The sequence below is a fragment of the Monodon monoceros genome, unplaced genomic scaffold (assembly GCF_005190385.1).
Source record: "Monodon monoceros isolate NGI ecotype Baffin Bay Population unplaced genomic scaffold, NGI_Narwhal_1 Super_Scaffold_7, whole genome shotgun sequence".
NCBI classification, from domain to species: Eukaryota; Metazoa; Chordata; class Mammalia; order Artiodactyla; family Monodontidae; genus Monodon; species Monodon monoceros.
In genome coordinates, this window is record NW_021703784.1 from 88,291,835 (window position 1) to 88,319,153 (window position 27,319).

At 39.3% G+C, this 27,319-nt stretch overlaps 1 protein-coding gene across 4 annotated transcripts in view; it reads right to left on the reverse strand.

Moving 5' to 3' along the window:
* Positions 1 to 1,310: 1,310 nt before the first annotated feature.
* LRRC4C (leucine rich repeat containing 4C) overlaps positions 1,311 to 27,319 on the reverse strand; it is a 483,245-nt gene continuing 457,236 nt past the window's right edge. For 2 of the 4 annotated variants that reach the window (XM_029207042.1, XM_029207041.1), the window contains one exon: positions 1,311 to 3,298. In XM_029207042.1, the coding sequence (XP_029062875.1) occupies positions 1,334 to 3,256 (1,923 nt within the window). In that variant the 5' untranslated portion in view covers positions 3,257 to 3,298 and the 3' untranslated portion in view covers positions 1,311 to 1,333. Of the gene's footprint in view, positions 3,299 to 4,456; positions 4,609 to 24,469; positions 24,522 to 27,319 lie in introns of all 4 variants that reach the window. The other 2 variants (XM_029207040.1, XM_029207043.1) reach the window with 2 other exon arrangements.

The window sequence follows — 27,319 nt, forward strand, 5'->3', positions numbered from 1 at the left end:
GAGGTTTTGGTAATAACAGTAACCTGATATTTTGAAACTCTAAGGTCCTGATTTTCAGCCTTCCACCTAACAGTAAAATTAAAGCTAGCCCCCAGTAATAAACTGATATTTCTTTAATCATATTATATAGATTGTGAGTGATTCAAAATCAGAAACCAGGTCTTGTTAATAGTGTGTCCATACACTAACATCACTGTTTAACACATAGTAGGTCTTTAATAATTATTGTTGAATTGAAATGAGTTTGCTGACACTCAGCACCAAAAATGATTTTTCAACTTGGATAATTTAGTGTACCTTTGCATTCTGCGGTTGCACTTCATTTAGCCAGCAGAATTTTATTTAGGAGACAGAGAATAAATTATACTGAAACTTTCTTTCAAGTGGAATTGAATTTACTTCACAAAATCATCATTTTTTAATCTGAGCATTCTACAAAGGGTGACCCTAATGAGAAGGAAAAAACACCACAGCATCCTTGAATATAGATCAAAAACTCAAGTCATCCATTGAAAGAGGACCCTGTAGAGATTGGTGCTGTGATTGGAGATTACTATAATATTATCTTTCTTAGAAAGTAGGAAGTCTAATTATCTTCGTTTCTCACATTTGAGCCATACTACAAATGAGTTGTGTCCAGGTACAGAAAAAACAACAATATTTTATTTATAATCTTATTTTTAGCTTTTGATCTACAAATTCGGGTTCTAGATTTGTTTAAAAGATCATGGGTTTTATAGATGCTCATATGTAAATTAATCTATTGTTTGCTTACTTTTTGTTTTCCATTGTATGGTCCTCCTCATAAATACAGAACAGGTCATTACATGAAAAATATAAGATCTTGCATTTTTTCCTTGTTCTCTCTTAAAAATCTATTTCTAATATTGCATTCCCCATTGGACTACTTCATAAGGGCATGAGAGGGGGAAAAGAAAAGACAGAGGAAAAAAAAGAAAGACAAAAGAGACTGGATCTCACCACTAGAATTCACCATAAAAATCTCAAAGTGTAACAGAATTCTTACAAAATTTCCTAGACCAGTTCTTTAGGGAATTGAGATCTCCTATGAAAAATATGGCGATTGGGAAAGGCAGGGACAAGATGTGGGAAAATAGTAAATAAGTGCAGCAAAAACAGGTTCTGAGGAATACACATAATTTTGTCTGCTTTAGATCACAATAGAATTTTTAATAAATAAATTTCTTTTCTTTTTTGTTTTTTTTTTGTAAAGACACTTTTTTGAAACAGTAGATTTAGCCCAGTCATTTGTGTCATTTTTAATAAACTGTCTTTTTTTTTTGATTGTTTGTTTTTCATAACTGTAAATGTTTTAGATTTGAGTCTCTTGGACATTGTCTTTAGAGTTCATTCGGATCAATAACGGTTCATGCACTGAACTGTGTATTGAATTTATTGTGTTAACTGTTGTTGTGTGGTTGAAGGGAGATTTGTAAGAGTTGTAGTGGTTTAGGTGCTCATGCTCAATAGCAGGCATGGGCAGGTGGCTTTCCATGGGTGTGTCTCCTGTAATCTCATCATCCACATTAATGATTTCAACAGTCCTCGTTGGGGCATGATGGTTTTGCCGATGGTGCTGCTTCCTCATCTTGTAGAAAATGACCAGCATCACTGCAGCCATGAGTGTGATGGCCACAAAACAGCCAATGATGATTTTGGTAGTCTTCATGACTTCATCGATTCCTGGGATCCCACTGTTTATATCAGTCACGGGGATGGTGAAAGTTTTTTCTGTTGACCTTGTGCTCTGTGGCGTGAGAGAGGTGGTCACGTTGGTGGTCTCCCAGTCGATCACTGGAGTGGGACCCACATTGTTATCTGTGGTCCTTGCCTCATCCTGAGAAGGTTCCATAGTCTCTACTGTGACGGTTGAAAAGTACGAGAAGGGAGTAGTGTTTGCTGCGGTAACATTCAGGGTGGCCGAAGCAGTGGTATTTCCAACAGAATTACTCACCATACATGTGTACATGCCTGTATCTTGCACAGTTACATTTGTGAAGTTTAACGTCCCATCGCTGAGCACGGCTATCCGCACTTTGTACGCCCCATGTGTCATGACTGTTCCGTTTGGAGTAATCCAAGATACAGAAGTCAGGGACGTGGAGGCCCGACATTTCAGCTCAGCTGCCATGCCTTCAGTGACATTGAGGTCTGCTGGGGGCTCCACAATGACAGGAGCATAGCATGTGAAATAATTCTGGTCAAGCTCCCCAATGTACCTCCCTTTCAGATTGGGAGGCGTGTTACACCGGGCACAGCAAGCTGTGTTGGAGGGGGCCATGTCTTTTATCCACCAGCTGAGCCACAGTATGTCACAGTTACAGTTCCAGGGGTTGTGATGTAAGTGTATCCGTTCTAGATGATGCAAGGGTGTGAAGAGGTCATGAGGCAGTAATGTTAGATTGTTGTGTGCCAGGTTGATCTCCACCAGTGACTGAAGGTTATCAAAGGCATTCCGTTCAATCACTTGAATCTGGGACTGTATCATCCACAGTTTTTGAAGGTGCATCAACCCCTGGAAAGAGCCAGGCCTGATGGCAGACAGATGATTCCCAGAAAGATCCAGCTCATCTAGTTTTATGAGCGGCGTGAGGTTAGGGATTTCTCGGAGGTTGCACATGGCAAGGTTCAAATACCTCAAGTTGGACAGACCTTCAAAGGCACCTTCTGAGATATACGAAAGCCTTTTTAATTCCCCTAAGTCTAGTCGGCGCAAAGAAGGGATTCTGTTAAAAGCATAAGAAGGGATGCTTTCGATGGGGTTGTTTCGCAACCAGAGCTCCTTCAGTTTAGACAAATATACAAAAGCTCCATTTGGGATGGTCGTAAGACGATTGTCAAAGAGTTCCAGGGTGTTGAGGTTTGCCAGACCATTGAAGGCCCCAATTTCAATTGTTCTGATGTGATTCCTACTCAACTGTAGGATTTCCAGGTGCCTCAAGTGTTTGAAGCTATTCACTTTGATGATCTGGATTTGGTTCTCATGGAGGTTCAGCAGCCGGGTGTTGGTGGAGATGCCATCTGGAACCTCACGTAGGTTTTTCCGAACGCAAATCACCTTGCTGAACTGGTTGCTGCAGGAGCAGACGGAAGGGCAGGTTTGAGCCCGCACCAGACCAGCCACCACGAGAAGTTGAAGAGCCAGCAGCACCACAAGCAGGGGGTCAAATAAGGCCCTGTTAAACCTAGGGCCTATCATTATCTGCTGTGGATGTAAGGTCATCTTGTTCAACATTCATAATTTATCTGGTGCTGGTCCTTCTGGAGTTCTAATAATCTGCAAGACAATGAGAGCAAAAAAGAGTATTAGATCTCCTCCAGATGTCTTTCTGGAGTCACTGTATGTAGTGTCATTTATTAAGCCATGTGGCTCATATTTATAGAGAAGTGTTTTTGTACTTTGAGTCAGCAGCCATCCACAGCCAATATTCCGTCAGATGTGCAATCACAGAGAAATGGAAGAATGAGGTAGAGGGCCTTACTGTAGTGTTTATCAACCAAGTCTGAGCGGAATGCATGAGGACATATGAAATGTACCCCATAATTAGGCTCAATGTCCAGACCAGATTGGAAAAGTTCAGAAAATAAAATTGGGGTGGGGGCTATACCAATAAACTAAAAATTCCCTCGCAAAATTATTAATACCTGGCATTTTGTTGAGGATTAGTCTATGTGCCAGGCACCACAGGCTATGGAGTTCACAAACAATCCTATCCAAGAATGGCTACATAACTTGCAGGGCTCAAGGCAAAATGAAAACGTGGGATGTCTTGTTAAAAATTATTAAGAATTTCAAATCAGTTACAGTAGGGCATGAAGCCAAGCATGGGCCCTTCTGAGTATGGGGCCCTTTGTAATTGCACAGGCTGCATGCCCTGATCCTTTCTTATCCTTACAGCATTCCTCTGAGGAAGGAACTGTTACAGACTCCATTTTCAAGATGAAGAAATTTAAAAGTAGGGGAAGTAACATGCATGCAGTCACATGGTTAGTTAGTACAGAACCAGGGCTTAGATGGTCAGCTCATCGGTCCAGGAGAATATGATCTCAAGAACTCCATGAAAAAGTTTCTGCAAGAATGATGGCAAAAGCAAAATATTTTTCACAATTAATTTTGTTAAAATACCTTTCCTTTGAGGGTGCCCTGAGCTGTAAACACTGGCAACTTATCATATAGTTCCTGTGAAAATACACTGAAATAATGACATGCACAAACATACATAAATTTCTAGAGATGTTCATATACAAAAACTCATGACAACAGAGCCAACTGCTACCCATAGGTAGATATACCACAAATTAAATCACGCCCCATGAAACATAATGTTTATGCACAGAAAAAAATCTTAGTATTACTAACTGTATTATATATGTATTATGTCCCTACTCTTACTGATTTTAAGTAGATTTCTGGGAAGGAAATAAAACAACTCACTTCCTGCAACTCTTCTGGCACAAAGAGGAATTCCAAAGCTTGTGTTACCCAGTATAAACCCCACTCAACTGGCTTATCATGGATTGGGCACCTGTGTAATGACTTCTCCCAAATTTCTCATCTCAATAAACAGTGCCTCTTCTGTGAATCTCCTGGGAAGAAAAAAAAAATGTGGAGGCTCACCATATGCAATTCAAAAAGGCACTAAGACAATAATTTAGTATTTATTATGTGTCACCTTGGGCAGGTTACTTATCCTCTCCATGGCTCAATCTTACTTGCAAAATGGGAATGACATAATTACATAACCCTTAGTGTTACTGTCAGAATAAAATTAGTTAATGTTCATAAGGGCTTAGAATAATGCCTTCCATATGGAAAGAACTCAATAATATTAGATATTATTATTATTACTACTACTGTATTGTTGTTTCCCTTAGCCAGACATTTTGCTAAGTACTGAGCATACAAAGGTGAAGAATATAATCCTCATCCTTGAGGGAATTATAAATTATAATTCAGAAGGTAAGACAGATAGGCAAACAGATGAAACAAAATAATGTATGTTCATTGCTCTGAGGCCAAGACACATTGGTAGGAGGGAGCTGAAGTCAGAGTAACTCAATCTGTGCTGGTAAATCAGGAGATTTTCAAAGAGGAGGGTCACCTGATCTAGATTTTGTAAAAGAAATTGATAAAGAAAAGAAAGAAGAGCAGAGGGACCAGACTGAGCTAAGACAAGGAAACATGAAGGATGCTAGTACAACCAAAGCACCATAAAAATTCCTCTGTGGTGGGAGAACAGAAAGCCTGGGGAAGAGAATGGGAAAGAAGCTGGGATGAGATCAGGTCCAGACTGAAGAGTTGGTTACGCCAAACTTAAGAGTCCCCGTTTTATCCTACAGGCGACATATTCTGTTTATACAAAGAAATGCTATCATCAGCTTTGTTTTTAAGAATGATAATGTTAGATTAACAGGGAGACAGAAAAGTTTTGGAAGAAACCAGCAGCAAGGAGAAAAATTAGGAAGATCCTCCAGCTGCTCCAAGTGAGCCTTACAGAAAAGTCAATTCCAGAGACAAGTGGAGTTTTTTGGTCATCTCTTGCATGCCTACCATTCAAGGTCTTGAGGAGAGAAGGGCCGTCTGTCTCCTCTTTAGGAGTATAACCCTTCTACCAGTGGTGAGATTCGCAATGTTAATTAGCATTTGTAAATAACTACATCTTCATAGAGTACACAAGACAGAGAAGAGGCTCTTTTCCTATAAAAAGAGATTCTTCACTCAGTAAATGTATCTGCCATTAGCAGCCCTTAAATATACACCCACATTCACAGAACTGCAGAAAAGGACCTGAATCTCAAGAAGGTGAAGTTTAAAGTCATAGATGCTTTCTGCCTTCAGAGGCTTGTTTTGGTCTCCTTCCCTATGGCAGTAAAGAAATTTGACCACTGGGTGCTGAGTTGTTACTCTTTCTTCCAGCCTTCTGTGGCAAACTGACTTGCTGCCTTTCTCCGGGCTCTTGCAGCTCTAGGTTGACTTTTCACACCATTCAGTACTATGATCATTTGTCCCTGGGTCTGTTTCCTGCACTACCTTTTGAGCTCCCTGAGGACAGTGGCCATGTCTCATGGTCTCTTCTTAGCCTCCTGACAACACAGTACCTGGCATAGTGATGTGTACCAATGTATTAATCATGCCTTTTATTTTCTGTATTTTCTGATGTTTTGATATGGGGCTTTGCTTATCCTGGAGAGACTGCCCCTCCAAGGGCTAGCTAATTCCTAGAGCTAGTAAAGGACGGGCTCACAGGCATGCCTTTCATATTCAAGTCAACCATTATGAAGCCAGTACCCCAACCATTTCCTTTATCAGTTTTTACAGGGCTCTTTACACTTGAGCCACTATCCCTCTGCCCTCATCATCCCAGGGCTAGATACCAGGCAACTGGGATAGCTCCTGTGTTCTAGAACCCACTGAAATTATTCATACCACAACAATGTGGCTGGCAGGCTTCTCACCCTCAGTCAGATTAGGAGTTTTCCTTCATTGTAAGTTTAAACACAACCTTAAAAACCTTTGTTGATTTCCATTTTAAGTAGAATCTTATTTAAATTGCCAGTGATCATGACCACTGAAAATCTGTCATTCATGTGATTCAGTATTTTCATTGCATATGTTCCCCTTTCCCCAAAACACACTTCTGAAGGTAAGTGGGAATTTTTAAAAAGAAAGAAAGAAAGAAAAAAGAACAGCACATAAAATCTCTAATATATTAATTGATAGACGCTTTTAGGATTGGGGTCATAGGGCCCTACTCCTCCATCCCTCCTCCCACCTCCCACCCCATGACTCTCTCTAGAATCCTAGGGTCTCTGGCAACAGAGGTCAAAATAACTGGTTGACTGGAAATCGCACAAAAGTGAAAAAGACACGTCCTTATTCTGCCATTTGCTACCTTTATCCCTTTAAAATATGAAATAACAAAGGCAGCCATGTCCAGTGGTCAGAGAAAAGGCTCATGAAGACTTTGAATTTATATGCCTGCTTGAACCCCCATGACCCTACAATTGGGAAAGTTACTTCACCTGTCTATAGCTTACTTTCCGCATTTGTAAAAGGGAAACAACAGAGCTACTTACTCAAAAGGCTTTTGTTAGCACTGTCACATAATACAGATAAAGTTACTGGCTCATAATAAGTAATAAATATTTACTACATTTTAAAATAAAAAGTGATGGGAGCGTCTTCCTCTTATATAAGATAGGAATAACACTAATACTTATTATTCAAAGTGGTGGTAAGGATGAATTGGAATGACCAGAAACATACTATCAGTAAATTATCAGAAACATATTATCAGTAAAACATACCGAAATATGACACATTGCTCTTAATCGTAGAGTATGTGCATCTCCCCGTTTTCAACCCCCGGGTTGTTTTATTTTCTATTTCTTGCTTACTTCAAGGTCTTTTTGCTATTGCAATTAATGAGATTGCCTGTAAATCAGTCATAAGTAACAATTTATGAATTATAGTTGGTTCAAAGCTAATTTATAACCTGCCGCAAATAAAGCTTGGTACATGCGCTGAATCGAGTAAACTACTATCAACAAAAGGTTTTCTATTTTAAAATCTAAATTATGTTACTTTCCATCAAAAGCCAGGTTTCAACATCTCTTTCAGAAGATGTTTTTATCACATCAAAAGGAAATCAATTTAAAGGTACGCACTTCCATTACGATGTCATCTCATAGCATTTATTTACAAATGGATCTGTGTGGGTTTTGAATTAAACTATAATACTTTTAGCCTTGTCCCAGAGGATATCCTGACTTTTTGTCAACAGACCTTTCTTCTTTCCTTACCCATGCTTCAGTGCACTGAAAGACACAGAAGGAACTGAAGGAGGGAGAGTAGCTAACGGGGATGCTTTATTTAGCACAGTATCATTGCTAAGTCAGCATAGACTGTTGTCTAGACAATGGAACTAGTTTGCAAGCAAGGTGGGAGAAAGATACATTTAGTTAACCACAATCAGCCCTTCCATCTCAACAGACCACATATTCACAATCACATGTATCTGCAACAAACCTCCCTAAACATTGAGAAGCAAAACCCCACATTTAGAAAGGAGACTGAGACCTCCACACCATACCGCACCATCAACATCAAATTGACTTAGCTCTGCCATGGTCTCTATCAGCTCTATCCTCTTCTGAAATTCTCCTGCCAAAACAGTTTCATTGTCCTTAGAGAAACTTGCCCAAAGATCTATCAACTCTTTCAGGGAAAGCATTAACAGAAGTCTGTGCTCTAGGATTTTTTGAATCTTCTGCTTCACCTCGGTGTTTTCTCCACTCCTGGATTGTTGTATCATAATTCTTACCTGATCCTCATCCAGTTCCCACATTGAACAATTCTCCTAAAAATTAAACTTCCAGTTCTCAATAAATTCTGGCTTAATCTTCACCACTCCACCCATAGACTCTCCTGGACCTCTGTGGGGCGGTGCTTCCCCTTAGTAAGCAAAAAACTCAGCTCTGTCTTACCAACAGTTTGTGCTGGTGACATTTTCAGAATCAACGTTTTAAACAGAACTAAAGATGAGTTATTCACCTAAAATATGCTTGAACTCTAATCTTTCTGTCTGTCTGTCTCTCTCTCTCTGAATTTGTTGCCAACCCAACATCCTACTCGCATACTCTTTCCCTAGAAAATTTTGTTCAGGAAGATTGACTTTCATCCTAAAAAAAAAAAAAAGAAATCACAAAACTATATTATCTGCTTTGGGAGAGGCTGGCCCAACCTTGATGAGTTCATAGAATTTGGTTTAAGCTAGTACTAGGCAAACGTTTTCTGTAAAGGGCCAGATAGTAAATAGTTGAGGCTTTATAGGCCATATGGTCTCCAGTAGCAACTACTCTACTCTACCATTGTAGCTTGAAAGTAGCTCTAGACAAAGGTAAATGAATGTGCATGGCTATGTTCCAGTTAAACTATTTATGGGCGCTGAAATTTGAACTGTATATAATTTTCATATGTCTCAAAATTTTCTTAAAAATTTTTTTCAACTATTTAAAAATTCCAAAACATTCTCAGCTCACAGGGCATTCAAAAACAGATGGTGGACTAACCTTTGGACTATAGTTTGCTGAGTTCTTGTCTAAATAAACATTGGTTGTAGCATTCCTATTGCCAGAGACTGATCAGGTCTGGGCATGTGACACAATTTGGCCAATGAGATGTGAGGAGAGGTCAGCTGAGGGGGTTCTGGGATTTTTTTTTTTTTCTCCCACTAATATGAAGAAAGACAAGGGGAAGGAGTAGTTCTTTGTTCTGTTTCTGGGTATTGTTGTGGGTATAAGATACGGAGAGTTGCTGCAGCCATCTTGTGGCCAAGACAGGAGGCAGCCTGAGGACAAAGCTGATGTGCTAAGGAAGGAAAACATGGAAAGAGGGGAAGAATTTGCATTTCTGATATTGTGACAAGCAGCTAAATAAATGAATCCTGTAACAGTTTTTCCTCTGTATTTTATTATTATGTGCAATAATCAATTCCTTACAGTATAAACAGTTCATTATTTTTCTGGTTACTTACAGCCAGACCTACCTGATGCTTTCATAGTCATTCTCCTCTCTATCTCTATTTCTCGCTATCTCCCGCTTCCCCAAACCAAGAGCAAAGAAAAGGCAAATAATATAGAAAAATTCTGATTTCTTATACCATTATATACCTGAGACCTACCAAAGAGAACAAAGTAAGATGAGGCAAAATGATTTGCTTATAAGAAAGGAGGCGAGGCTCATCCCCACCTTGCTAAGAAGGCTTTCTATTGTAATCATTCCTCTGGATAGCTCTTTAAATTTTAAAGAGTGCTAGAATACACAGGAAAAGGAAAAGCAACAAATTAAATAACATCATTATCAAAGATAGCTCACCCCCCAAATCAAATTTATTTTACAACCATTTCCTAATATAGTTCATTATTTTTTCCCATTCAAAACCCAGTTTTGCAAATCTGTTGAGCTTTCCTCCCTCATGCAGGAATATATGGCTCTGCACATTTACAGATAAAGAAAATTTTTGTAAATAACACCCAGGGCTGACCCTCAAGGCAAATGTAATGGAAGTGATACAAGGCTTAAATGGCTGTAACCTGGGTACTGAACCTGTCAAGTCAACAGGAGGCTCTTTGGCTATATACACTGACCTTGCAATGTTTCTAGAAAAAGTTGGGATTTTCAAAAATTGATTTTTAAGGAAAGAAAAACCACCTGGATCTGCAGTTTCACTTTTCTAGAAGACTTACCTAACTTGTAGTAAAGGAATACATGTGTTTAGTGTTTAGAAGTGACAAGATTACAATATCATTAGATAAGAAAAAGCAGTGAGTGGAGAGAAATATGTATTAATGGAAGAAAAAACCATAACAACCCATGTGGCTAACATGTTGCTACGTTCTGGAGAGTATAAGAAGGGATAGAAAAGAGCTAAGGTGACCATGCCTTCTAGAACTTTACAAACTTATTGGAGCTGTAACACAAATGCATAGATACCTATCAAGAATAAAAAGTGTACATAATGTGTATCTAGGTACTAATGTAAATCAGTGTATTCGATATTTAAATGCCATAAAACATTTAAATGTCATAGATAATCAGAAAAATTTTAAGAAGAGGGTTTGGGATTTTATGTAGGTCCTTAAAGGGATATAACCTTGCATTGAGGCAGGTGATGGAGGAAGGCACAGATGACTTGTAAAAGAAGAGGAGTAGGAGAGTGAAATAAAAGAAAAATGACTTAATGGAAGCAGAAGACTTACACAGCAGAATTTAGATAGTTAAGTTGGCCCAACTGAGGGGCAGTGAATGCCTGGTAGGAGAGTTTGGATTTGCTTCAATAAAGAAACTTAGGAAGACACTCCAGGCTCTTAAGCAGGAAGGGCATTGGTGAGAGCATTATTTTAGGAAGGCTCCATCCTTGTGCATAAAAGAAATTGGAAAGTGGAGTGGTTGATGGAAAAGGCAGATGACTTCAATAATCGACACCCCTAGCATTACTTTAGAACAGAATGGAACTGATCTTCAGTCTGATTATCTGACTACTCAGACATGTATAGCTTCAAATTAGTCATCCCTAGTTGAAATCCTGTAGAGCATGAAATGCCAGTGAAGGCAAAATTAGCTTCTGTATGTAGTCTCATTAAAAAATACTGGTTTACACAGAGGGAGCAGGGTATCACTTTTGAAACTCTGATGCACAAGTAAGGAAAGATGCATTTTTGATCTCTAATGCTGCTCATGTCCACATTGTAAATTATACAAAAAGGACTATGAAACACACATTCAGTTTTGGTTTCTTGAGGACATACTGTACTTTCCAACTTGAAACAATGTTGAAGCATAGAAAGACACCCAATCTATATCAGTAAAACCTAGTGGAACAAAAACCAGATTTAGAGTAAAATGAGGTGAGTTAGAAGGTTGGCCAAGTATTCTTTGGCATAACCATTCTTTGGTAAATTAGCTTTCTCTGAACTGCACCTTCCTAAGTGGGAGTGATGATAACATTAATAGACATTGAGAGAATTACATGAATTAAATGGTGTACCATATACTGAAAGAAAATCCCCAAACCTGCCCTGCACCTTCGTAAATGCCATTACCACACATCCAATTGCTCAAGGCAAAAATGTAAGGATCTTCCTTGACTTTTCTTTTTATTTACATTCAGCACAACCCTATTCATTAAAATACTGACTTTACTATTAAAATATAAATGGATCTATCTACTTTTCCTCATTGTCCCTTTCTAGACAAATCATCTTCATTTCTAACTTGGACCACTGAAATACCCTCTTACCAGTTTCTTTACTTTTGCAATTGCTTCACCACAATTAATTCTTCATACAGCATCTAGAATGAAGTTTACAAATATAAATATGTTCATATCATTCTTCAGCTGAAAATGCTCCTATTGACTTCATACCCTTTTAGAGCAAAATGTAAACTGTTTTGGCCTCCAACATATGATTATCTGATAGTTGCCTAATCTCTCTTATCTTTCAACTTCTCTTCATTTTGCCTTCTGTCTTCAACCATATTGAATTTTCTTTGTTCCTCAAATGCTCCAAGCCTTTTCCTTCCTCAGGACCTTTGCACTAAGGTTCCCTCTGCCTGCAACACCTGTCCTTTGGTTTTTGCATGGTTGATATTCCTTTCATTCAAGACTCCCTTTAAATTTTACTTTCTCAGAAAATTCTTTCTTGATCACCCAGCCTAAAGCAGACCCTCCATCACCATCAATCAGATTACCATTTTAACTGTCATCAGAGTACTTCTAATTTAATATTTTCCTCATATATTTCAATGTTTATTTTCTTACTGCCTGTCTCACCTGAGTGGAATGTTAAGTTCCTTGGAGGAGCGTCTTATCTACTCTAGTGATATTCTTCCAGAAAAATACTCATCAAACATTTGTTAAATGCACGAATGAATGCATGAGTGTTCAAACAGATGGAAGCAGTTTGTAGATAATTAAGGCTATATGCTCACTGAGGACCTAAATAATATCATATTTACTAATTGATCCTTAGCATCTAATAGAGTCCAACTCACATAATAGAAATTTCATTAATTTCTGGAATGATTCTTGTCCAGTTTTTAGTTATTTTCATAGAAGTCTTCCTACAGAGAAAAGGTGGAGAGAACAAAGCAATATAAAGTTCATTTCATTGTCTTCTTGCTCTCTTTGTTTATTTTTACTTTTTAAATTTTCTTTATTTTTTTGGAAGGAAAATCCTTCCTTATTTCTTTCTCTTTATCTATTCTCGTCAATAGCAGCCCTGTTTTAAGTTTGGCCAGACAATGCCCTCTACTGTATGTGCCTAAAATAACACGATTGCCTTGAAAATTACAAGTAGATGATGCATTAAGTTGTTTCCATGATTTGCTTCACATGATACCCACATGTACTGCAGAACTAAGGAGGCTTGACTCAGCTTTTGGGTCCCTCCATTAGGTCAGACCACTTAGAGCAGAGAACAAGAATTCTTATAGACCGAAAGTCAAATCATCCTCAAATTTTCTTTAAAATCGAAGAGTCTCTTTATCATCACATTTCTGCTTCTAGAACACATTTGAACCATTAATTAGAAAATCCTTGGGTGAAAAATGTCTAATTCTTCCGTCACAATCGAAAAGAACAGCATGGATTAGGCAAGGTATTGGGGTAGGCGGTGGCAGCTCCAACTTTGTCTTAGCTACAGAAAGTCAAATCTACTTCATGTTAGGAAAGCAGACCTAGAAATATAGCTAAAGACTTGGCAAGGCTAAAAATAAAATTAATTTGTTTTTTCCCTGCTTGTTTAGCCTCACATGATGCAGGAGAGATAAGCATACCTAGTACATAGTTTTGGCTGTTTATGAATTCTTTTGATCATGTTCACTTTCTGTGCTTGATTATTTATGAAGAAATGAAATATAGTTGACTACTTGTTTCTGGAACTAAAGGGTGGGATTTGAGGTGCTCAGGGCTATGTTTGCATTTTTATGATAGTTGCTTGCTGTGTTGGTTTAGTGAAATGCATAGCCAAGGAAAAAAGCTTAAAACCTCAAGTGACATATACTATTTGATATTTCACTCTTCAAGAAATGAAATCAGACAGTACCAATGATCGGAAATGTGCCTGTTTGTAACAATACCTGCATTCTCGTTTGCACTAATATTTTTAAGGCTGGAGCCCTCCCAATGCATTAAAACTTCACTTCTCTCCCTTTCCTTTTTGTTCTTTCTTTTTTCTTGGATTCAAGGTCCACCAAATGATTAATGTATGCATTTCCTTATCTCCAAAATTGGTGTTTTCTTTTTATACTATTCCTGAGGGAGATTTGCAAAGTAACACTTTACACACTTTGTGTAACAATACACAGGGACCTAGACAATGACTGTCCAAGAAAACATAACCCAACAATGGTTTCCCAGTGCTTACAGAATAAAGCCTAAATCTCTTCCATCCTCTACCCACTAGATGCCAGTAACACCCCCAATTGTGACAATCTACAGTGTCTCCAGATATTGCCAATGTCCCCTGGGAGGCAAATTTGCCCTCTTGAAAACTACTGCCTTAGTGCGATACGTAAGACACTCCCCGATGCTGAGCCATACTGCTTTCCCAGTCTTATCTCCCACTGTTCTCCATAGTACAGTCTCGGCTGCAGTCTGTTTCTGATTCTAAAAATATACTCCCTACTTTTCCTCTTCAAAGGCTTACTCCTGTTTTTCTCATGCCCTGGGATGTCCTACCCTGATTTTTCTTTCAAAATTGTACCCAAATTCAGAGACAATTTTACAATGACCATTTCTACTAGATTTTATTTGGTTTTACTGGCCAGTATTAATTCATCCTTCCCCTAAGGGTCTGTAATGTCAAGATTACAGCATTTATCAAATCTGTGTTTGAATGCAAATGTTTGGGAATGCATTCAATCTAGTTAATCATAAGCTTCTTAAAGACAGGAACTGGATGATGTCTAGGCACTCAGTAAATATTTGCTGAGTTGCCGTACTGAAAAGTAGTTCACATTTCAATTCATAGTCAGGAGTCAGGTTGATTAGCTAAGTTTATCAAGGTCTAGTGATAAGACCCATATGGTAAACCAAAAAAATAAAAATAGTACACAATTTAGTATATATGGTAAAGAGGGGTCTCAACAATAACTTCTTGCCCTCTCAACCCCCCAAAAAAACTTATAAATAAATTAACATTGAGAAGAAGTAGATTATCAAAAATCAGCATGAAAATGGGTGATTAAAAACAATAGATTAGGGTAAAAATCTATCCTTACCAGCAATAAACTGTGTCCTAAATATGATATTACAGTACCTGGCACATGGTATATACTAAATATCTGTGTATTAAATGAGAGGGAGGGAGAGAGAAAGAGAGAGAAAGAAGGAAGGAGAGAGGAAAGAAGAAGGAAGGAAGGAAGGAAGGAAGGAAGAATAAATGTGCTCAAGAAAAGGTTGGTTGGTATAGATTACCAACTACTTACATAACTAAGTGAACACTAATGGAATGTAGAGACATTTTAAAAATCAAAGATTCAAATGTGTAGAGTACTTGTCTGTAAAACTGCCTATAGGTTGGATAATTTGATTTATATACTCTATTATTGTGAGGATACACGAGTTAATACATAAAGAAGGATTTAGAACAGTGCCTGGTACACAGTCAATACTGTATGAATGCTTGTTGCTGTTTTTCTTGTTATTTGTCTAGTCCTGGTGACAGTTGAAATCCAATTGTGGAGAATGATTGATGCATCAGACTATTATAATCTGATGTTAAAGCAATTTACCAGCCACCTTATTTAATTATAATTTGCTTTTCCATGAAAATTCATAGTTCAATCCTTGGGTTCCTAAGACATTCATGAATGGATTTCAAACCATTTGTAAATCTTGTGAAATCATATGCACATTTTCGTATAAATGTGATTGTGTATTTTTATAAGAAGATTATTCACTGGTTTTGTTACCACGTATTCAAAGAGATTTATGATTCCAAAAAAGTTTAAATTTCACACGAAAAGATTTGACAGACTAAAGTATTTGAAGGATTTGTTATAGTTCTAGCTGTAGTTTAGCAAATTGGCATTCTGTTCTATATTCTATATTTCGTATGTGTTTAGTAAGTGTGACTACACCCTTCTCATGATGAGCTACCAAAATCAAATTTCTGAGATTAGAAAACTAAGGACTAGACCCAGGTCTTGAATAAATTCTTCCAGACATATGTACATTGGGAAAGGTCTTGGAATGCAGTCTTCTTTTTTGATGATGAGCCTTGTCACACACCTTAAATTTGGTACTCAGTGAAAATTTGTCCCTCCATGTCATTACTTTAAGGAATTTGTGTCAGTGTAAGAATCAGAATGCTGCACGATGCAATGGGATCCAGAGCTTCTTCCACGGAAAGGAAACGGGAACTTCTCTGATCCAGAACTTTCCTTAATTTTGCCATAGTTTATTCCTCAAAGGAAAATACACGGAGACAGTGTAGGTGAATTGCTGTGTTTATCTATCTCTTAGAACATTTTGGGTAACCGTGACAGATGCCGAAGGAAAAAATATCATGTTTATTATTATTAGTGAAAGTCAGCTGTATAACAAGAATGAGAAAAAATAATATTCCATTAAAACAAATACAGCCAAGCCCCAATAAGAATACCCTACTGCCAAAAAAAAAAAAAAAATCATGTTAAATAAGGTTGAATTGCAATAACTAGACACATGTTTTAGCCTCTCAAGATGCACAATACGATGTTTTTCTCTAGACTTTCAGTTTGAAAAGGGAATAAAAGGAAAAGAAATAAAAGAGGGAGAACATTTCCAATTATACTCAGTCAAAATATGAAAATTTATTTTTCTCCTCATGACATTCTCCTGTTGGTCCACAGAGGCTAATATTTATTCTTTTGTCTTTCTACATGTGTTTGTACATTAACATTAATATTTATATATATTTTCTGTCCAGGTTAATGAAAGGGCAAGTAACTAAAGAAGCTTTTGAAAACCTAACAGGTCCATCTGAAACATAAGTCCTTGGCAAGGTAGGGAGGGAAGGATTTGATATCCAAAAGTTGTTAATACAGTTAATGACCTTGCTTCCCATGCTTCCTTTGGATTGATGACTAGCTGGGAAGAGTTGGTAGCCATTAACCCGCAACTGCTCATGAATCCTTAGGAAATGCCCTGTGCTAAGGTGATCATTGCCTTTACAGGTTGAAAACAAACAAACCGACAATAGCACCCAAAAGGCATATGGATTTTTGTAATTAATTGTAATGCAATTTAAATTGACATGCAGATTTATTTATTTGTTTGTTTATTAATTAATTTATTTATTTATTCTGAAAAGAAAAAATATCACATATACAAAGCCATTGATTTTTAAATCACCTTCTAATATTTCACCAAGTACTTTCTTCGCTATTATTAAACAGTGCAAAGCCTTAATTTCCTAGACTGGTCTCACACACACACACACACACACACACACACACACACATATACACACAAACATATATGTATGTATATATATATGTAAAAATGTCTGGGATTCATTTCACAGTAGGATGCTGGGAAAAAGAATCTCTAATGTAATTTTAGCTCTAGCTCTAATAATATATGATTCTAAGTATGCTCACCAGCACTGTGTGAACTTTACCTCTGAGGGAACTATTTCCACTCTGTAACTGCCTGTCACTGACCATTTGAAACACTGTGCTAAGACATCCCTAACATAAACAACAGTCAAGAACCAATGCCGGTGTGTATCCTGAGCGTGCATGTGATTGTGTGGATAATTACAAGGAGGTTGGTGTTCAGAGGGAACCAATAAGGTTTAAACAGTCAGTGAAGGCTATGCAGACATGAGATTTAGTAGGATATGTGCATTTGGATAAGCAAAAGCAAAAGGTCTGGCATTCCAAGAGAGAGAAAAACATAGGCATTTATTCCTTCAGTAATATTTGCTGAGTGCTTACTGAGTGTCAAGCAGGGTCCTCAATTCCTGACACTTAGGGCCAAGTTCTCCCATCAAGAATCTTAAAGTTTAGTGTGATTCTTAAGTGAATAAACAAGGAACTATAACACAGCAGAAAGTGCTAGGGAAGAATACACAGTGTGGTTTAGGAGCAGGTAATAGGAAACACATACCAGCAGAGAGAGAGAGAGAGAGGGAGAGAGAGGGAGACAGAAAGAGAGGGAGAAAGAAAGAGAGAGGGGGAGGGGGAGAAGGGGTGGAGAGAGAGAGGGGTGACAGAGGGGGAGAGAGAGAGAGAGAGAGGGAAGGGAGAGGGAGAGAGAGAGAGGGAGAGGGGGCGAAGGAGATAGAGAGAGAGAGAGGGAAGGGAGAGGGAGAGAGAGAGAGGGAGGGAGAGAGGGGGGGAGATAGGGAGAGACAGAGGGAAGGGAGAGGGACAGGGGGAGAGAGAGGGAGGGAGAGAGGGAAGGGAGAGAGAGAGAGAAGGGGAGAAGGGGAGAGGGAGAGAGAGAGGGGGGAGAGAGGGGGGGACAGAGAGGGAGAGAGAGAGAGGGAGAGAGAGAGAGAGAGAGGAAAGAGTTTATTGGAAACAGGCATGTGGTAGGTGGGGAATGTATGGCAGTGAATATGAGCATAGGGCAAAGAGATGCACGACCTGATTTCCACTAGGAATATATACTGAAAACCAGTGGGATAAGGTAGGATAAGTAAAATAGCACCAGACTATGAAAAATAGACCAAAGAAATGGAAATTCTATATTGATTCCTGGGATGGGTTGTAGGGACTTGATTTTCTCCTTTTGTTGGAAGGGAATAGGACAGTGAGAAGAGTATTTGAGGAAAAGCAAATTTGCAATAATATGGGGTACGGATAGGAAAGAGGGCACTCTGAGACCTGAAGGTCAACTACAAAATTATTTCAATAATTGAGGTTTGAGAAAATGAAGGTCTGGGCTAAGCTCTGCTTTTTAGCTACAATACAGCTTGACATGATAGCATGATTTCCTATCTCTGGTCTGCAATTCTTAACTTGGTGGGACTCCCTTTCCACTTCACCAACTCCCCTGATTCCTGACCCCTCATTGGCTGCTTTCTCTTCTGTATATTTTGGACTATGTAAAACATCAGAGCAAGTCCTATACATCTGGTCCTGGCTCCTACGGATCATCTCGGGGCCACCGCCTTCCAGTTTTCAGCATGATTTAAGAGTTTAATAAATTCACCCAAATGACCCAGAAAAACCTGATAAGGAAACTCTTTGAGTCTGTGTTTATGAGTTCTGAGCAAGGGAAGGAAACAGAGTAGACTCTTTCTCTGATTTCCAGGCAATGTCATTTAATCGGAATGCAGATAGCAGGGATGGCCTCCTAATTGGACCTGGAACTGGTTTCAAGTAACCTCAACACTGTTAACATTGTATAATGAGGAAACCTTGCAGATGACATGTCAGATAATGGAAATGACTGTAACCAGCGATTTCTTTGTTTCCCCCAATGACCACAAAAGAGGGAACCATACGGCAAATGCAGACATTTGGAAATGGGATTCTTATTTATTTACTTGAGGCAGTCCTTGTTTTGCACCGTGCTTGTTAACCAGAGGTCATGCATATCGAAACCAAGTCCTCTTTTTTGCACAGTTCTTTTATAACTGATTTGCTCTCAGTTACCATGGAACCTTGCAAAATGAGGACTTGTTTCCAACATGCACAAGCTTCCGTTAACACAGTACTGCACAAAGCCAAAACTCCCTATATTCAGTTGCCTACAATGCATCATTTCCAAAAATATACCACGGAAAAAACTCAGGAATATACATGAAAAGCAATAAAGAATGGGATCCCCTATGGTGTCTCCATGGGATAAGAAAGTAGGGAAGCCTCCCTGTTTAAGCCATTACTTAACTACTTGTTTTTGGTTTAGATAATGAAAATTGCTTCTCAGTTATTTCTCCCACCATCTTCCTTTGTTCTCTAAAGAATGCATTTTAGAAAGAATAGTCCAACTGAAAAAACACAGGGCTGACAGTCATATTCCAATATAGATATTACAGATGCAGGGTGACACCTGATACAAGCCACTTAAACTTTCTGCGCCCTCTGTAAAGTGAAGACAGAATATGTGCTCTTACTATGCCAAAGGAATACTGGAAAGATAAAGTTGATTCAAAAATAAGTATGATCAAGAGTAAAGTCCACAAATGAGGGCAATTATGATATGGTTGTCACTCTCACACTTCCCAGTCCCATCTTTTAAATGTAGCTGCCACATGAGCAGAAACAGAAGGTGCGTGGAGATGTAGGCCAAACTCTAAGATCAGTAGTTGGCAAACAACTGCCCACAGGCAAAATTTGGCCCAGCATTTGTTTTTGTCAATAAAGTTTTGTCAGAACACTACCACACCCATTTGTGTCTGTATTTCCTATGGCTGCTTTCATATTAATGTGCCAAATTGTATAGGGGTGCTAAACTATATGGCTTGCAAAGCCAAAATACTTACTCTTTGGCCCCCTATAGAAAAACTTTGTTGACCCTCTTCCAGAGCACGCGGAGAGATTCTTTTTCTTACCCACTCTCCTCAGTCCGAAAGCTACCAGGATGATCTATTAGGACATGAAAGAAAAATATTAAAATTTCTATTTATAATTCACTCTCATCTAAGAAATAAGAGATTAAGTTCCGCTAAGTTGGCAACAGTGCCACGTGTCCTGTAACATACATGGGAATCTTGAGCAGGAGAGGGTGTTCCACAACACAGAGGGGTTTTCTGTCGTGCCATTACGTGTCCTTATGGTTTCAGCACATTGTGATCTACCGCTATTTCTGTGTGTCTAGCTAAGTGACTTCAGGGATTATTTTATTTAGTTTTAATTAAACTAACACTCACAAAATGGAGAAAGGGACTTAAAGGGATTCTTCCAAAGATAACACAGAACGAATATTCTAGTCATAAAACAAGCATAAGCACACAACAAATAAAAACGGCAGAGCTCCTGGTATGAGCTCTCTGAAGCCATACAATGATTATATATCAAAGAAATATTTGTTCTGTTTAGTCTTGAATACACGCGAGTGCATGTGGACATGTGTGTGGGGAAGGGAGAGTAAAGATCGCTCTCTCCAGCAGTCCTGTCCCATCACACTCTTGTCCTAGCTGTATACGCGCTTCTGAACTCACTAGGTACCCACCAGCAGCTCTGACTGATACCTGGCTTCTTTTGCATTTTTCTACTCACGCCCTTTTTTCTAACCAGCAACACTGAAGCACATTGCTGTGCAAAATCACCTCCTCATCTGTGCCTGGGACTCAGGATTATATTTCTGCATGCCCCTTCAGATCCTGGGAGAATGACCTTAAAACAGTCTGCAGACTTTGCAGTTACCCTTACTTTTCTTCCTCCTTCCCTGCTAAAGTGCTCCTTCTCTCACCATTTATTAGATGGAGAGTTAGAATTAGCTGGGTTTAGGCTTTAAAACTCATGAACATGGGACCCAAATTAAGAAGAATAGACTTTGAGAATTTTAATTATAAAAAGAACCCTAGCGAACTAGGTAAAAACTCCATTTCCTCATTCACTATACGGAGATCTTGTAAATAACAACTCTGAATCTCGTTTCTCTCAACCTATAAAATGGATGTGATATTATCTGTCTTTCCTTATTGTTATCAGGATAACTTTTTTTTTAATTTTTTAATTTATTTTTTGGTTGCATTGGGTCTTCATTGCTGCGCCTGGGCTTTCTCTAGTTGTGGCGAGCGGGGGCTACTCTTCGTTGCGGTGCGCGGGCTTCTCATTGCGTTGGCTTCTCTTGTTGCGGAACATGGGCTCTAGGTGTGCGGGCTTCAGTAGTTGTGGCACATGGGCTCGGTAGTTGTGGCTTGCAGGCTCTGGAGCGCAGGCTCAGTAGTTGTGGTGCATGGGCTTAGTTGCTCCACAGCATGTGGGATCCTCCCGGACCAGGGCTCAAACCCGTGTCTCCTGCATTGGCAGGCGGATTCTTAACCACTGTGCCACCAGGGAAGTCCCTGTTATCAGGATAACTTGAGATACTTTATGAATCGTGAGATAATTTAAAACCAGAAGTATTACACAGACTTAGGAGACAGATCATTTTTTATTTTGAATTCATACTAAAACCAAAACAAATCAGAAAGTTGTAGGGGAGAGGAAGACAGAGCGAAAAACAGCACACAGCTTTCTATGTGGCAGATGCTCTAAGTACTTTACATACACAATTTTATTTAATCCTCATAATAAATGCATGAAGTAGATACTCTGTTAGTTTGTCACTTACCCCAAATCGCACAGTTATTTACTGACCTCAGGTCCCTTTAAGTCCACCCCTTTTAATCACTGTACTGTATGAACACACGTTCTACTAGCTGTGTAACCTTTTGGATACCTGACTCACTCTTTTGGCAAGTCATTTTCCTCATTTATAAAGGGACGAAGAAAAGCACCACTACAATGGTGTACTGACTGCATTATCATGTCTAATCCTAATAACACCCCATTTCTTAGAAGTGGTCATATTCATTTGTCTTTGAGAAACCAAGACAGAGTATTTAAACACTCTATCCAAGGCTTACAGCCAGACTGTGATGGAGCCTGAACTTCAACCACCAGCTCCAGATCCATTTTCCTTCCAGCACATGGCCTGGCAGTAAATTTTGCGGCATTAACTAAGATGACCTAAATGAAAGGACCTAGTAAATTGTCTGACACATAGTAGGTACACAATATATAGTGTGTTGCCTTCTTTCTAAATAAACTCCTCCTTTCTCTTGGAACATGATCAGTGCAATGATTTTTTTAAATTTATTTATTTTTATACAGCAGGTTCTTATTAGTTATCTATTTTATACATATTAGTGTGTACATGTCAATCCCAATCTCCCAATATTCATCCCACCACCACCTCCCCCCCCCCCCCCCGCTTTCCCCCCCTTGGTGCAATGATTGTATGTTCCATTTAGAAGTCTGAAAATTATGATGGAAGAGACACATCAGTCCGGGGTAACTAAATCAAGGAAAAGCCATATGATATGTCGACTGCAGACTTTCAACTGGCAGCCAAAGGTTCCTTCTTACAAGCATGTGCCACTTTAGTAAACTTCACTCTCAATTCTTTTGTTTTTGAAGAAAAACATTTCCAGCTAATAACACAATTACACTTAAGTATCAGAGTTCATTTTAGTATTATTGCATTTGTTAAATCTAACTGAGTCCAGATTACTTCCTCATTGCTAATAAGAGAGGGGGAGAGGGAGGAAAAGGAGGAGGGGAAGACCGAGGGAGGAGAGATGGCTGTGAAGGTTAAGTGAAGAGAAAGACATATACACAGAGTGGCAGAGGGAAACAGAGCACTGTCAAAGCTACATATAGCCTCAAGTCCAATAAACGTCAAACTCACTGCCCACGGTTTCTATGGAAACCCCTTAAGTTAAGAGTGGAACTACAGACCTTTTTTTGGACTGCAATTCATAAGCTGTTTATTTAATTATGATGAGACTTGAAGCTGTAAGTACAATACTATTATCATCCTCACAGCATTTAGAATTCAACGAACAGGTATGGCCAAATAAAAAGTTAATTTTAAAAATAAATCATTAGCTTCACGTGAGTTGCATGCAAATAAAATGCGTCTCGTTCTTCCAGGACTTCACACGTTATTTCCCGCTGGCGAACCCCAAATTAGCCAAGTGACATTCCTTACGAGGGAGCTCTTCGGAGGCCTCATGCCAATTATCCCCTCTCCCATGCCCAGCGAACAAAACCAGGGTCACAGCATATTTTCAATTAAACCCAGGATAGCACCAAAGTGCAGCACAGCTGGAAGAGCAAGCACATTATGACCCCATAGATCATTTGTGAGCAATGAATAGGTCTCTGGTGTTATTCTGTTTTATAGGCATTTGAATATAAAAGTAAAGAAAATAGGCTTCAGATTAGTTTTTGCTTTCCAAAATAAACAACCACTTTGAGGGCATTATTCCTGGTGGTCTGTCAAAGAATGACTGGAAGCCATGACTTTTCTGTCTCTGATGGTTGGAAGACGTGTGCTGAGACTTAAACTTGGCCTCAGGGAAGCATCTGACTGATGGACTCATTCATATCTTTGTTCCTTCAGTAAACAAGCACATAGTTTCCACCTACTATGTGTCAGGCACTGTGCTAGGGACAGGGGAAGCTAGGAGATTAAGCTGTAGCTTAATTACGGACCTTTGAGAAGGGAATACATTAATTTTGTTGACAGATATTTGTAAGGGGGAAACTGTGGCTCATAGGCACTAGACTAAATAGATAAATAAATCCAGGATCCTGCTTTCTAGGAGCTTACAAGTTAATAGAGACAAAAAGACACATGACCCTAAGTCACAGAGCAAGGAAGCAGTGTTCCTGCCTCCTGCCTCCCAATCTTCTCTCTCTATATAGGTAGAACTACCACCCACGGATGCTGTGCAACAGTAGAAGGTAAATGTGTTCATGTGAATGGCATCACTGGCTGGTGGAGGGTGGGCAGCTTCAGGAATATTTCCACAAGAGACGCACATTTCCACCTCTGTCTATGGGTCACCATGGCCCCGAGATCATCTTTAGCCCATAACATATGACTGAAGGGAGAGGCACTCACAAGAGAAGGATCCCAAGGAGAGTCATCTCTGGTGTCAAGCTGGGACCATGAAGGCTGTTTCTAAAGTGGCAAAGATAAACCTACCAGAAATTTGTAAATATGACTCAGGGACTAGGAGTATGTCTTGCCTAGCCATCTGCAGCCTGATTTTTGCAATTCAGTTGTGGTTTGCAGTAGCTGGGCTACCCACCAGTTGCTCGCGCCGTAGCAAAGCCAGTCTTTGGCTGTCATCGGATCTGACAGTGTATAATGAGCCACTTCACATTAGCGGCTGCTGTAGTGTCCAGCACATCGTGGCAAAGACTTAGCACGAATCATCACCTCACCTAGCCCTCCACTGCGGTCTCTATGCTGTAAACAGGCAATGTGTTTGCCAAGCTAAGGGGAAAGAAAGCATCCATTAGAACAAGTCAGCACATTTCTCGATCTGCTGCTACCACCATCACCACAGACAACACTGGTGACAATATTTATCAAATTGCCACTGCATTTTAACACTCTCCCGGGCAGAAAGCCAAGGCAGCTATTTTAACCACTGGCCATATCGAACAATGCATTGTTTAATGCCAGTAAAAAAGAATGCATTCAGAGTCAGAAGATCTGTGGTCTACGCTTAGTTCTGACTTATTAGATGCGTAACCTTAAGCAAGTCACGTTTTCTCTCTGATCTACCGCCTTGTTCAGTACCGCCTCTTACGATCAAATGAGATCATGTATTTTGAAGATGGAGAGGAAATAGTTAAAGAAACATTCTGAATTATTAAAATCAAATGGGATGTTAAGAATCTGACATAGGCATTTGCTACAAACTCTAACTGAGAATTTTTTTCCACATCCAGAAACAGGAGAGATACTAACATTTCTTCCTTCTACCCACCCCTCATCTCCCCAATATTCCCCTCCCAACACTCCTGTGGCAATGGCAGATTAAATATCGGAATCAAAGATTGAGGGCCACAGTATTTGGAGCAAAGCAATAGAGCTGGCGTTTTGCAAAGCATAATGAGTAACCTAAATGATTTTTAATTCCAACAAACTACAGATCTTTCCAACTCAAGCTTAGACACACAGTTGGTGCAAACTGTACAAAGAGGAAGCCCCTAGCAAATGCAGATGGGAAAAGCCCATGAAATTAGCAATCAAGATCAAGCGACGGACACAGATATTGAAATCACCAAGAATTATATCAGGAGGAGGTTTGGAGAGAACATCAGGGAGGCAGGTGTTAAACTCTTCAAGTAATAAGGAGGAGGGAAGTGTGGGTCTGTGGTTGACTCCAACAAGGAGGCGTTAGCAGGTGGTAGAGTCTGAGGGTGTAAGCTTCAAAGCTGGGCATTTTACTGTGTTAGATAGTTTTGTTTGGAACAGATAATGTTAAGTAAATGGGCTTCTCAAACTTCAAAGCAATACATCACTAGTAAATAGTATTATTACTACATAAATAAAACTGAATATGATTAACATTTATTTCAGATATGATGTGTGGATTTTCCATCGTTGGATTTCAAAAACATGTAACTCAAACTTAGATGAAGTTTCCCTAAATCTCATAGCTCCAGGAACCATTAACAACCCATCAGTAAGAAATATGAAATCTGAGTTAGAAGTTAACATGCCTGGGATTTATAACAATGTGAGAGGAAGGCAGTGGGTAACCATGAGTGTGTGTAGAGAGGTTAAAGAAGAGGTGGGAGGTGGAAAGTTTATGTTCATTGCTAAATCCAGTAGCTAATTCTCAATTCTCAACTAGGCAAAAATTAACAACATTTGACATGGTGACTCTTCTGTCCTTCCTGAAACACTCACTGCACTTGGCTCCTAGGAAACTACACTCTCTCTTCTTCTTCTACCTCACTGGTCACTCTGCTCAAACTTCATCTCTAGATCTGCCTTATCTCGGGCCACTAAACTTTGGAGTGCACCAGGGCTCAGTTAGTGCACCTCTCCTTTGTCTATACCACTCTCTAAGTGAATCCCGTAGTGAGTTTAGACACCGTCTACAAACTGAAGACTGCCAAACATTTATCTCCAGCTGGCAATGCAGACTTGCAGTATACGTATGTAACTGCTAATGCAAGACTTCCACTTGAAGGCATTGAAAACCAACCTGTCCAAAAATAAAACTCTTGATTCCAACTCAACTTCCATCCCTGACAAAGACTTTTCTAATAGCAACTCCATTCACTTACTCATTCAAAAAAAATTTTAACCGCTTACCATGTGTCAAGAAACTGGTTCCAGGAACCATCCTTGTAAGAGCTCAGGACAAAGCCCCCTTGAAACTTTATTTCAAAACTTTATTTTTTGGTCTCATCAATTTGCATTTTATACCTTATCACCTTTACATCCTATTGCTTGTACAATGGAAATCCTGTATATCAAGAGTCTCAATACTTCTCACCTCCACTGCTACATCCTAGTCCATGATCTCTCTGAATAATTGGATGATTCCAATAACCTGGTCCAGTATCTGGTGTCTTTGTTTCTATTCTTGCCCCTCTTCAGTCTTTTCTCCACACCGTGAAGGAATTCTCTTAAAATGAAAGTCAGATCACATTTCATTTTTCTGCTCAATGCTCAACAGCTTCTGATGTCACTCTGAGTGAGTAATATTACAATGCTTCCAGTGGCCTAGGAGGCCACTTAGAGTTTTCTTCTGCATCTCCCCTACTCTCATCCTATCCTGCTACTGCTATCACTCTTACTCCGCTCTGGACACACAGGTTCCTTGCTGTTCCTCAAATATACCAAGCACACTTCTTTCTCAGGAACATTGCACTTGCTCTTCCTTTTGCCTAAAACGTTCTTCACCCAGACAGACCTGTAGCCATGCATGCACATGACAACTGTACCATGTTTCACCCAAATACCTGTATGCTTTGCTTCTTCACTTCCTCCAGGTCACCTGCTCAGAGGGACCTCCCTTCCCTGGAGACGCTGCCTAAAATATAACTGCCCCTTTCCCCACCTCTCTTTAACCCCTCCCCTTATTCTTCTTTAGTTCTCTTTAGCGCTCTTCTCACAACTAGAGAAAATACACATGTATGTATATATGTATCTGTACGTATATGTATTTATTTTCTGTCTCCTCCAACGATATGAAGACATGGAGTTTGAATGATTTGTTTATTGATGGAGCCCCATAATAGTTCTATTTGACAGATGAGGCAACTAAA